This window comes from Sinocyclocheilus grahami, unplaced genomic scaffold, assembly GCF_001515645.1.
Source record: "Sinocyclocheilus grahami isolate Dianchi unplaced genomic scaffold, SAMN03320097.WGS_v1.1 scaffold304.1, whole genome shotgun sequence".
Taxonomy (NCBI): domain Eukaryota; kingdom Metazoa; phylum Chordata; class Actinopteri; order Cypriniformes; family Cyprinidae; genus Sinocyclocheilus; species Sinocyclocheilus grahami.
The window spans coordinates 1384664-1398158 of NW_015505483.1; the positions used below are offsets into that span (position 1 = coordinate 1384664).

Genomic DNA, 13495 nt, shown 5'->3' on the forward strand with positions numbered 1-13495 from the left:
AACCTACATCATAAAACTGACCCGTGATAAGAAAAAAAAACAGATTTTTTTTTGTGGTGCTGCCGATGCTGGGGATCCAGATGCTGAAGTTTTACACATTTTAAAATGTGTAATAAGACTGTCACGGCTAATTACTGTTGATGCACAGTAAAAGCAGCAGGTTGTTTGACGACGATATGAGAAATTTCATTTCATGATATCTAATCCCTTATCCAGCAGCTCTTGCAGAAATGACAATACCTCTGTCAAATCGGAAGTATGAGGGTCTTTGCCGCGGTTTAGACACCAAGTGGAGAAAAAAGACCACTTAAAGGCGTAGAGGTGTCTTGTAGACGGGGCTATAGCCTCTGTAATTGTGTTTAAGACTCGCTCTGGGAGGCTCGAAGGCTCCCGTTGAGCGGCCAGAGGAACAGGGCACATAGGTCGGGCCGAGGATGCCATTTTGTCTAGTTCGCTTGAAAGAGGAAAGCCCGTCTCAGCGGAACGGGCCAAGGGGCCGATACCAACAGCTGAGTTAGCTCTGATAGCCACAGCTGGTTCATCCAAAGGGAGGCCACCAGGAGAACCTTGTGTTTTTGTTCCCTTACTCGCCTGATTACCTGTGGGACCAGGGCGATCGGGGAGAAGCATAAAGAAGGAGGTTGGGCCAGTCGTGGGCCAACGCGTCCTTGGACTTTGAGAAATAAATTGGGCAGTGAGAGTTGTGTTCTGAGGCGAAGAGCCTCGCCGAAGATCTCTCTGAACCGTCTGCGGATGGAGCGTCCACTCCCCTGAGGGGACCTTGATAACATGTCCGCTCCTTGGTTCAATTATCCGGTATATGTGCTACTCTCAGCGAGCGCAGGTTGAGTTAAGCCCATTCCAGTAGGCGCTCTACCAAAGTGAAGAGACGCTTCGAGGAGAGGCCTCCCTGGCGATTTATGTAGGAAACCACAGACATGTTGTCCGATCGGATTAGCACATGGTGCCCCTTTATGACTGGCAGGAAGAACTGACAGGCTCGACATACTGCTAGCATTTCCAGGCAGTTGATGTGGAAGCCTTTTTCCACTTTCGACCAGTGGCTATTTCGGTATGCCCTCGCACAGCGCCGCCCAACCTGAGTTGGAGGCGTCTGTCGTGACAACTGTCCTTCTGCAAAACCATCCCCATGGCCACGCCCTGTTCCATCCAGCGGAAGTTCTTCCAGGGGGCCAGGGCTGTTACACAGGCGTCCGTAACGCCATGCATGGGATGGAACCCGTGGTTTCAACCAGCGCTAAAGGGAGCGCATATGAAGCAGACCCAACTGTAGCGCTGTCGATGCCGCCGCCATAAGGCCCAGCATCCTCTGAAACGCTTTGAGAGGGCGAGTGGTACCAATCTCGAAGCAGATCACCAGCCTCCGTATGGCCAGAGCCTGTTCCGGTGCGACTACAGCTCTCATTTGGGCTGAATCGAAAATTGTTCCCAGGAACGATATTCGCTGGCTGGGGAACAACGTGCTCTTGGAAAAACTGACCCTGAGTCCCAGGCCCTCCTGATGGCTGATGGCTGGATTTCCATCTGTCTCAGAGGGGAGAGAGCCGCGTCCATGCACTTCGTAAAAGTGCGGGGGGCAAGAAAGTATGCATCCTTCAGATCCAGCCAAAAGAACCAGTCTCCTGAGCAAATTTGCGCAAGGATCTGTTTCAGCATAGTCATCCTGAACGACCTTTTCATGAGGGCGTGATTCAGGTGTCTGAGATCGAGGATGGGCCATCCTTTTTGGGGACAAAGAAGTAGTGGCTGTGGAAGCCTGACTCGCTCTGAGCTGGGGAAACCGTTTCTACGGCTCCTATCGCCAGCAAATTCATCACCTCTGAGCGCAGGACGTGTGCGTCTTTGCTCTAAACTGAGGTGGGAACCACGCAGCTTAATCGCGGGGTATTCGAGCGATTTGCAGTGAATAACCTCGTTTTATTGTCTCCAACACCCAGTTTGGCACAACAGGGATGGCCTGCCAGGCCTCAGCCTGTGTGACAAGGGGTTGGATTAAATTGAAAGGCTGGTCGCCGTATGGGGACCCCACACTCAGAAGAGGAAATTTGCTTTCCTTGAAAAAGCTTTCAAAAAATGCTTCGCTAGACTTAATGCTCTCATAGCGAGAGCAGTCAGTCCCCGTGCGCGCTGCCTCGGCATGTGTGGCCAAGACACGTACAATTTGAAGCTGTCAGTGATAATAATCATTAGTGACAGCATTCTCTTTTAATCTGCCTAAAAAGATCAAACCGCTCGTTAGAAGAGGAGTTTTGATGATCTTTATGTGTAAACACTCTGGCAGATCAAAAATGCTGCGCGCATTTTCTCAAATCCGCTCGTAGCGGACGAGGCGAGGGGCGGAGCCATCTTCATTGAAGAAGGCGAGGCATGAGCAAAGCAGAGTGAGACATGAACTCTCATAGTAAGAGCGGTTTGTCTCAGCAGCGCAGCCTCAGTGTGGGCGTGGCCCAGGCGAGAGGCGCGTTCAAATACAAAGCTGTCAGTGATATTGAATCGTTGGTGACAGCGTTCTGCTCCAAACTGCCCAGGAGGATTGAGCCACTCGACAATGAGGGGCGCCGATCCTCACGTGTAAACACACTGGCAGATCAAAGAGCTGCCTGGAGAGTGATGCATGAGGGGACTTTGCCGGCATTAAATCACTCAAGTCTGATCGTTCATACCCACGAGTTCATCATTTCTACCTCCGAGTAACTGGGAGGAGAGAAACACAAGAGCGGGGAAGGCGGGGCTCAGCGACGCACACACAAATGCGAAGCTGCCAGCGTTTTGCTTTGATCTGCCTAGGAGGATTAAGCTGCTCGTGAAAGGAGGAGCGCTGATTCTCACGTGTAACACACACTGGCAGATTAAGCACGCATGATGTGTGTCGGCATGAAATTGCTCAAGCCTGATCGCTCAACCCACGAGCCGTTGCTTCCTCCGAGGTAACTGGGAGGAGAGAAACATGAGAGCGGGGAGGCGGGGCCGCCTTCCATGAACGAACAGAGGCAGACTGCTTTCGTGGTAAAAGCAGCCCGTGTCTGTGAGTGCAGTCATAGTGACAAACACAGTTCGAAGCTGCCAGTGGCAGCAGCTGCTCCAATCTACTTAGGAGGATGGAGCCGTTCGATGTAAAGAGGGACACGGATTGAAGCACAGCAGGGAGAGCGAGTATGCAGGCTCTGTGTCGGTGTGAGATCGCTCAGACCCGGTTGCTTAGTTCCCAGGCTTCGCTGTTTCTCTCTCCGAGGCTTGCTGAGAGAGGAGAAACGGGAGAGCGGGGCTGCCTTCAGTGAAGATGGTTTGCGAGTGGAGAAGAGTGAGACTCATGCTTTCAACGAGAGCATTCCATCTCAGTGAGCCAGCAGTCTCCGCGTGGGGGCTGCCCAGGCAGGTGACACACTCACTGTCCTTCTGCATCGTGCACGATCCCCTGCACGAGCCACACTCGCAGCGCGACATTTGCAACACCGTCGCTAGAATTAGCTCTTTTGTGGCTTACCTGCTAGAAATAAGCTCTTTCAGAATCGCTGGATAGCGGCAGGGGAACAGGACCGGAATTGCTGCGACGCTGAGGCACGAAGAGAGCCGGTCAGCCGAGCAGGGAGGTCTCAGTCCAGCTGCGAGGCATGTCAACGGTGAGCAGGCTTTCAGGATCAGCGATGAGCGTAGAGTCGTCACTGAAGGAGAAGAAAACTAAGAATCCTGTGGCAAACACCCGCTTATATAGCCAGATGCCCCACCCATTCTGGCGGGCTTTGGCAGGCTTGGCGGGCTCCGTCGCCATAGGCTTGTGCAGCTCTGCTGCTGAGCCATTGGTTCTTTTTTTAATACACTGCACGAACCAATAGCCGTGCAGTTTCACTGGGTGATTGAAAAAAGGCTTCAGTTCAGGAGGAAAAAAAGGCTTTTCCCCATAGTGTCTTAAAGGTAGGGTATGTCATTTTTCAAAAACACTTTAGAAAACTAGTAGTAGGCAAGAAGTAGGACCCGTGTAAATATCGGATCAGCTTTCCAGCGCTGGAGAGAACTCAAGGAGCGGAGGCCTGCGATCGGACGCTGAGGTTGCTTTGTTTCTTCTCAATAGGTGAGTAACACCGTGTCTACAACAGCTAAAGTCTGCCTACACTGGACGCGATCAAACGACCGTTGAAAACCATTTGAAATTTGTGTCAGCACGTCATAAATAGAACCCGGCAGCAGTTTTCTGTCGGGGATTTGTTGCGCCACGCCGCTCACGTCCAATGTAGACACGGTGTAACATTAGTTTTGCTTTGTTTCACAGAACTAATCGTTGCCTGGGTTGTGTACGTATATGTGGGGCGGAGCTATCAACATAGGGGCAAGACTCTTTTGGGGTAGGGGTGTGTTTGTTTTGGTGATTTCAAATATCAACATTGGCTACCAGAAATCGCTTACCCTGCCTTTAAGCAAGACGCAGGTACGAGTGTAGTATCGAAAGGGAACTCTCCGATACTTGTACGAACCCGGAAGTAAGACTTTTGGCACAGAAATACTCTGTCCTAAGTCCAAATTGTTTTTTGAAACTTTGTCCATGCTTAGCATGAGAATCCAACTCTTTAACAGTGTAAACAACTCTGAATGCATGAAACAGCTTTGTACCCCCCTTTAATGACTAAACATAAGTAATGTTGTTGTTATTCATCACGCTATTAGAATTTTCCCAAATATATTGCAATTAAAAAAATATATATATATTTTTTATTTCTCCAAATTGTTAGCTAACTGCAGTGCTCCACCAAAAACTACTGAATTTGGTTTGGCAAGAAGAGCGTCAACCGATTGCACCCACAACAATATGATTTGAAACAGGTTCGCATATGCAGTTACATTTCTCTCCCTTGGGTGTCACTATTGTTTTAATCTACCCCAGGTAATTATGCTGAGGTGCGCTAATGAATCGTCTCACTTTTCAGGTAGTATCGAGGTCACAGAAATGTAGACGGGCATTACAAGTGAGGGAGCAACAAACGGTCTCACAGCACAAACCCAAATTCGGAGCCTTTACATTTCTGCCTTGGACGTCTCCACCGCAAATGTGATGCAGTCGCTCGCACAAGAAATAAAATCCTTCTCCAAAGCTAATTTGCGGAAACAATGCACCAGAGTAACGACTTTGAGCGGCAGGCGGATTATTGAGACATGGAAAGGTTCCACTGTACGGGTGGTTGAGGAAACAGTACAGCCTGAAACTGCATGTGGATATGTTCAGGATAATAATTGGGATCTTCAAGTTGGATATGTTAAACCATATCTATTACTTGGTGAGTAGTTCATATTCTCATTTGGCACTTAAAAAGTAAAAAAAAAAAAAACACTTAAAACGTGACACTTAAAAATGTAATGAACTCATAATGGGCTGTTTGCTCATTTGGAATAGACATTTTAATCTTTATTAAATGTTTAATAAATGTTATGTATATAATTGTAGAATTATATTTTACAAATCATTTTGTATAATGTTTTGTTGTATTAGAAATTATTCTATATACATTTTTATGTGTTCTTATAATAGATTTGCATTTTTAAAGACTTCTGTATGCAGTACGTTTTTAATTATTATTTTTAGTATTACTATTATTATTATTATTATTATTGCTGTTGTTTTTTAATTGTGTGGTATGTTATTTGTGAATGATTGCTGGCTGAGTCTAAGACAAAAATAAAGTATATTCTATTCTATGAAAATAATTCATCTTGATTATGTTTATTTCAAAGGGTCACAAGATGCTGCTCATGACTTTGGTACTTTGAGGAAATATAAGGTAATGTGAGTTTATTATTATTGTATTTTATTATTAAATAACTTTGTTTTAAGACTTATAATGTGTTTCCATTGATTTCAGGTCACACATATATTAAATGTTGCATATGGTGTGGAAAATGCCTTTCCTGACCTGTTCATCTATAAAACACTGAGCATACTGGATCTACCTGACACTGATATCATATCACATATCGAGGAGTGTGCACAGTTTATAGAGCAGGCTAAAGCTGAGGTAACATTTTCCTTTTGTTTCATGGCATATTCATCATTACATTTGGTTAATATCATGTGATTTCCAAGAATGTTTTTGCAAAAATCTTGCATTTGCATAACGTAACACCAGCGTATGGAGGTCTGGCAGCATTACACTTTTAAAAATAAAGGTTCCAAAAGGGTGTTTTTGTAGTGATGCCATAAAAGAACCATTTTTGGAATCTTTCAGTAAACAGTTCCTAAAAGAACCATTTTGAAGAACATTTAAAAAATCTAAAGAACCTTTTCTGCATTTGAAATGTTCCATGGATGTTCAAGGTTCTTCATAGCACCATTGATGCCAATAAAGAACCTTTATATTTAAGCGTGTATAAAAGGAATATTTCATTCTCTCAGTGTAATTTCCTGAGTGTTGGGCTTTAGTGCCTGGCCTATGTGATACTGCACGGTCATCCAATGGCTAACTCCGTTATTCTAGGTAACTGTGTGGCGTGCTGAATAATGGATGCTGAGTTTTTACAATGCATTATTTAACGAGTTGTAGAAAGATCATATCACTAACGGGCCATTGTTTGTCATACAACCTCTTTACTAAATAGTGTCGCCAGTCACCCTTAACCTGACACTGCCTCATGATTCAAATTCACTAAGGTTTATGATTACAATGGCTGCTAGAAATAAGTTTCCATTCCTTTGTAAAACGAGTGTAGCACCTCCTGTCACCTAATCGTCGTCTATGATGCAAAGGGAAACAACAGCTCAGTTAATCAAATAATGTTCTTCTCAACTCGTCGGAAAGTGGTTCTCTCACCCGTAACTTGCAATTTTGTAATTCCTTCCAATTAGCATAGGATTCATTACATGCTTTATAATGGAGTATGTAATGATGTGAAATTAAATGCCTCCATTGAGGGATTCCAGTAGGTTGTGGAAACAATTTATTTTCCTGCTGTCTGACTGAACAAGTGGTTTCTCTCTCCAGAAGGGAGTTGTACTTGTCCACTGCAATTCTGGAGTTTCACGTTCTGTTTCGGTCGTCATTGGATATCTGATGTTGAAGGGAAATCAGCCTTTTGGAGACACATTTGCACTGGTGAAGTCAGCTCGACCCGCCTCATGTCCAAATCCAGGTTTCATGGAACAGCTGAAAAACTTCACACCACAGGATGCTACACAAGCAAACGGTTTGGGTCATGATTGAACATTATTCTACAGCTGCATCCACGCAATGTCAAAGAGATAGTTCACCCCAAAATTAAAATTCTGTCATCATTTCCCCACCTAATATCTTTTAAAGCTGTTTTTTTCTCTCCCATCGAACACAATGGAGATATTTATAGAGAATGTCCAAGCTGCTCTTTTCCTTACAGTGAAAGTGAATGGGGACCATGGCAAGGTTTGAGGCAGTCTATTCCTCACACTAAGAAATCACACAAAAAAAGTAATATGGGTTTGGAATGATATGAGGGTGAGAAAATAAAGACAGATTTTTTTTTTTTTTAATGAACTGCCTTTTAAAGCCACCAGTGCTTCCATCGTAGTTTCATATATGACTTTGATTTAACACTTTGGAATTGTCTTATAGGTGCTAAAATGACAGAAAGAAAAATGTCTGCCTATCAGCTGGAATTTGAATTGAACTGGCTCCACAGGATGTTGAACTGGAATTTGAAATGACAGGAAGAGGAATTTAATGAAATGCAGTACAAAAGAAATTCACCACAATCACAGATAAGATTAATTAATTCCTATTCCCAGCCATTTCCATTTTATTTGTAATTCCTTCAGTTGAATTACAATTCTCATCCTGTGTGCTGTACTTCAATTTAATTTCAGGAGTTCACACTCAAAAAGTCATTATTTTTAGTAGCTTCATTTCATAGTAAATTAGCTTAGTGTATCCTTTAAGATGCAATTATTTTCCCATTCTTTTAAAGGGGTCATATGATGCTTTTTTAAAGATCATTATTTGGTGTAACAGAATATGTTGACATGCTTTAATGTTCAAAAAACACATTATTTTTCAAATACTGTACATTATTGTAGGCACACACACACACATGATGCGCAAAACTCCGCATTTGAACAGTCAATAGCAAATACTTAAACCAATAACAAAACAGTAGCTGATTCATAGCAAAGTCAGAATTAACTCCTAGGTTCACGAAATGGTCGTCCATAAAATGCATTGCTGTTCTGTTGTAAGTGATCTTAAAGATTCCTAAATGCATCTACTTTCGGAAGGCCAAATAAAGTGCTTTTGCTTTCACCTAGAAACACACAGCATCTCCCTGACATGCTGCTTCAACACTAACTGCGGTTACTGAAACCACGCCTTCTTTCTTTGCGTGAACATTTGGGCAGCATTATGCAAATATTTCCACATAGTGAGGTAGATATGTGGGGGCGTGTTAGAACGAGCCGTTTTAGGGGGGCGTGGCAGAGTCTTAACTTTGATAAAGAATATCTCTTTGGTTTTGAGACTTTAGTCTTTGCAACTTCAGGGATCTTATCTATGCACAATCAGCTTGTAACACTCCAAAGAGAAAGGAAAACTTGAAATCGCAATATATGACCCCTTTAAGTTCATCAGGTGTTTATCATCTTTCAAGATAGTGACATCTTGTGGTCAACACTCACATTTAGCATATTCATTGATCTGGGCTGCATTTCCCAAAAGCATTGTAAACGTAAAAGTTTATCCTAGCTCCATTGGTGACAATGGTTCTACGATCAATTTAGGCTTACAATGCTTTTGGGAAACACAGCCCCGTTAGAAAAAAATGATCCAAATCAGTTTTTTTTATATATATAAATAAAGACTGGTTTCTTATATTCAGTAACTTTGATAGCAACACTAACTCATTTTGTCCTCACTTGACATCCTTGATTAGCATCTGGGATGTTAAGCTATATTTGTGCAATATAGTAGCTTAAATATCAACCAAAAGAGAGGGACAAGTTGAATAAGTATTCCTGGGACATCAAATCTTAGTTTCTTTTGTAATTTTGTAATTCTAATTACATATTTTGATGTTTTTGTCCATATTGCATAGTAATATAGAATTTTTTTTTAATACAGTATGTATATATATATATATATATATATATATATATATATATATATATATATATATATATATATATATATCAGAGAGGAATTAATTCACAAATAATAACACGGGATTGGTTATTTTAAAATGGAGGTTAAAAATGTTATATAAAAGAATGGATTCTTTTTACATACAGTAGCATCTTTAAACCACTAAATAAGTATAAAAGTTAGATTGCAAGCTTGTCAAAGTGTGGACATTGCTGTCTGGGACGGCAAAAAAAAAAATCGATATACTAGGGCCTACTGTAATAATTTATTATTGCTGTTATTATAGATGTAAACAACGTTTAAAAAATATAGCAAAAACTACTAGTGTTGTATTTAAAACGTCTAGGGTTAGCAAACTGTGCTAGTTTCCGCGAAAGACATTTTTGGCTACACAGAAAGAACCCTTCCCCCGGTTTCACAGACGAGGCTTAAGCCTAGTCCTAGACTAAAATGTAAATCTGAGCTGTTGCAACTGAAAGAAACTTGCACTGACTGATCTTAAAACATGTCAGTGCCTTGTCTTAAGATGCACATCAGTGATGCTTTTTTCTAAGGCGTGTTTATAAAAATCAAGCGTAGCGTTAGTTCTGGCAGGTCACGTTAGTTAAGCTCGCATCCGCTGACTCTCAGCTGATCCCCATCAACCTATGGGAATACGACACCTAAGTATTCATATATAAAGTCCCGCAGTAGTATCAGCAGTTTTCGCATTGCTCAATAGCTAATTACCCTCCTCCATCCCCAACTCCTCCTCTGTCAGTCGGGATTCAGCCTTCTGGTTCTCCTTTGAATCAGACTAATTCTAAAATTTGTACATACAATTATTGAACTTTAACAATATATGCAATACATTTATGTTGGTTCTGTTCTGTTTACCCTGGGGGGTTATTGCTGCTCTCCCTGCTCTCATCCATGCTAGGCTGCATGGAGGCGCAGGGAGTTCTTGCCCAGAACAGAACCATACCGCCAATCCAAACTGGATGCTAATTGTCAATCATCTTTGAAGATAGTGGTCCTGACAGAAATTACTTAAATGTCCTAATTGAACTATGGCCTAATCCTGGTTAAGGCTAAGCCCTGTCTATGAAACTGGGCCTAAGAAACCTAATGAGCAAACATAATAGGCTACTTAATACATAGGATTTTTAAGAAACTCAGGTAAGCATTTTTATTTAGATATTCACTAGGGATTTGTTCCGCAAAAGCTAGATTCAGTATTTACAATGTTATCACATCCAAGCACATTTGTAAAAAAAAACATGAGCAAAATAATCAAACTGGAAAGAATATCTTGTGGTTACAGTTGTTTTGGTGGATATTTATGGGTGGAATTTAGAGGTTTGTAAAAGCTGAAGCCCTTTAAAACTCACTGAATTTGGTCCGGACTAAAAGTATTAAGAGAACCAAACTACACACCCTGTAAACACACCCTTTAGTCAGTCAGGTGCTAACACACAGACAATGTGTCCAAATCAGTGAGCGCATTTCTTGTGTTTTTTTTTATTTTTGTGTTACACCTAAATAAAACTTTGATTTCTGCGATGCTTCCCAGGGCTTTTTCAGTGTTCAGGGGTCATGAACTGCCTTTTTAAATGATTTTGTACTGTTCTCTGAGGTCCCCTTATGATGTTATCAAGATTTGTACATCAAAAACTTCATCATTTAGAAGTAATACACTACTTTCTGTCCTGTTTTTAACCCCCCTCATCAGAACACGCTCTTTGAATAGGTGTGGCAGATTGTAGACTCAGAAATAAATGCCCACTGCTATTATTGGCTAAGAGTTGTGAATGTTTGACAGTGTACATTCCTCATAGGAGGACACTGCTGTGATTTAGGTCAAAAACGCATAAATACATATCAAACGATCTGTAATAATAGACAAAGCAATAGTGACCATGTAATAAAAACAGTTATTCACACATTGTGTTGTACTGCCAGATCCAATATAGTTGGCACAGCATTGTCTTTTAGTTTGAATCTTCATTCAAAATAACGTTCATTCACTCTTTCCTAACGTTTGGATCAGAAGGAAGGCGATGCAATGAAAACAGAAAATATAAAAATAAAAACGAATTTAGGACTTTAATAGTGTTTCAGTGATACTAAAATAACACTGAGATGAGCCAGATAGAGTGTTTAAAAAAAGTCTTGATCTATTCTGCGTTCTTTTCCATTCACATTTTTTACATGTTCTGTTTGAACAGTCCCTTGGTGAATTTCCTCCTAAGTGTGTTGGAAACGGGAAAAATACAGAAATGATTCAATGTCTTAGCTACTCTTCCCTATATTTATCTGTCACTGAACTTAGCGGCCACCATGAGAACAGCGCTAGGCTTTGGGCCAGGTCAGATCCATCCCACTCTCCTCAGAAAAACATAATTTTTATGGTTTTGTGAGATATGAGGGACTCGGGATGGGTAAGCACTTTTTCCTTTATAACCACATATTCACCAGGGATTTCTTCGGCCAAAGCTAGATTCAGTATTTACAATGTTATTGGGTCCAAGCACATTTTTAGACAATGTAACCAAAATAGTAAAACTTGAAAGAATAACCTGTGGATGCACTGGGTTTGGTGGACATTTATGGGCGAAATTTGACACAGTTTTGCATGCATCCTCAAAACGACCTGTTGCCTTGGGAACCTATATTAGTTCAGTTTAAAATTTACCTTGGTGTACAGTTGGTCAGTTACTCAGTAAAGGCCACACCCAAAAATTGTAATTGGTTCCATTTTAAAGTAAAAATCCAACTCTAAAATATAGACCAATTAATTGGTCTTGTTCAACAAGTTGATTGTTTTGTAAAGGGCTACAGACAAATGTACTCGAACATCATGCTAAACAGGCTTCATATGTGGCCATGCATGGGCTACACGTGCAAAACACTAGGTGAGCAATATGAATATTAATGAACTTCCAAGAATGACATGACATGGCCAGTATTTCACTGCTGCCTTTGTCATGGCAACCCCTGTACAGTATTAAATAGAGTGTCATCGGAGGTCTTGTTTCTTTAGAGAATGCATTATAATGATTTGAATCTTACTATTTTATTTCAAGCCTCTTGGACGTAAAGGGGTTGAGTGGGCAGAACAAAGCCGGTGGAATTCATTACGAGGCCTCTCTGCGTCGTCGATTGGGATGCTGCAGATTGGGGGCTAATTTGTTCGTCGTTGTTTTGGTTGCCAACCGCGCTGGATGGCTGCGAGGAAAGCAATTAAAGATTTTGTCTTATAGCCAAATGAAGAGCAATTAAGAGGAATGAATTCAGCCTCTTTATTTCACAATCACACTGAAGAGCTGTTGGTGGTTAGATTAGCATAAGTGCTGGCAGCGTGCTTTGTTCCCAGTGTTTTTCCACCCTTTGACCCCTAGTAACTTCCATACAAATCTACTGTTAGATCACAAAAAGTATCTTCAAATTCTGTATGTCACATCATGTTCTTAAAGGAATAGTTCACCCCAATATGAAAATTTGCTGAAAATGTTCTCACCCTCTAGAGCACTTTTGATTGGCTAAAAAGTTTGAGTGGTTATCAACACAACAGAGTCTAGCTCTGTCACAGAGACAAGTGATATACGGTAAATCTTTTAGGGTGTGTTTACACTTGCCCGGTTTGGTTTTGATTAAAACCAAAAAACTCTGGTGCGTTTGCTCTGCTAGTGTGGTTCGTTTGAATATTTGTGAATGCTGCAATCCAAACCTTGATGCGCACCAAACAAGCAGACTGAAAATTATTGAAAAGCTGGCTCTTGGTCCATTTTTAAATGGACTCTGGTGCGGCTTGACTGAAATAGAAATGCAACGTAGACCAAAGACATCTAAACTAAGCCAAAACAAGATGTGACCCTAAAAAAGGACAGAATTCTCAACCATACTGCAGTCTCCTTGTGCCTTTTGTTTTGTGTGAACGCTAGGCGAACCAGGACTAAATGTAATCATTTACCTTTAGATTTTGGTCCGGACTAAAAGTATTAAGAGAACCAAACTACACACCCTGTAAACACACCCTTAGTCAGTCAGGTGCTAACACACAGACAATGTGTCCAAATCAGTGAGCGCATTTCTTGTGTTTTTTTTTATTTTTGTGTTACACCTAAATAAAACTTTGATTTCTGCGATGCTTCCCAGGGCTTTTTCAGTGTTCAGGGGTCATGAACTGCCTTTTTAAATGATTTTGTACTGTTCTCTGAGGTCCCCTTATGATGTTATCAAGATTTGTACATCAAAAACTTCATCATTTAGAAGTAATACACTACTTTCTGTCCTGTTTTTAACCCCCCTCATCAGAACACGCTCTTTGAATAGGTGTGGCAGATTGTAGACTCAGAAATAAATGCCCACTGCTATTATTGGCTAAGAGTTGTGAATGTTTGACAGTG

General features: G+C 41.5%; 1 protein-coding gene across 1 annotated transcript; it reads left to right on the top strand.

The window, feature by feature from the left end:
- The first annotated feature begins 4957 nt into the window (after positions 1-4957).
- On the top strand, positions 4958-7205 carry LOC107601374 (dual specificity protein phosphatase 19-like). Its single transcript, XM_016293536.1, has 4 exons — positions 4958-5288; positions 5743-5789; positions 5871-6023; positions 6987-7205. Exons 1-4 carry the CDS (start codon positions 5066-5068, stop codon positions 7203-7205), a joined length of 642 nt encoding a protein of 213 aa, XP_016149022.1. The 5' UTR covers positions 4958-5065.
- Positions 7206-13495: the final 6290 nt, after the last annotated feature.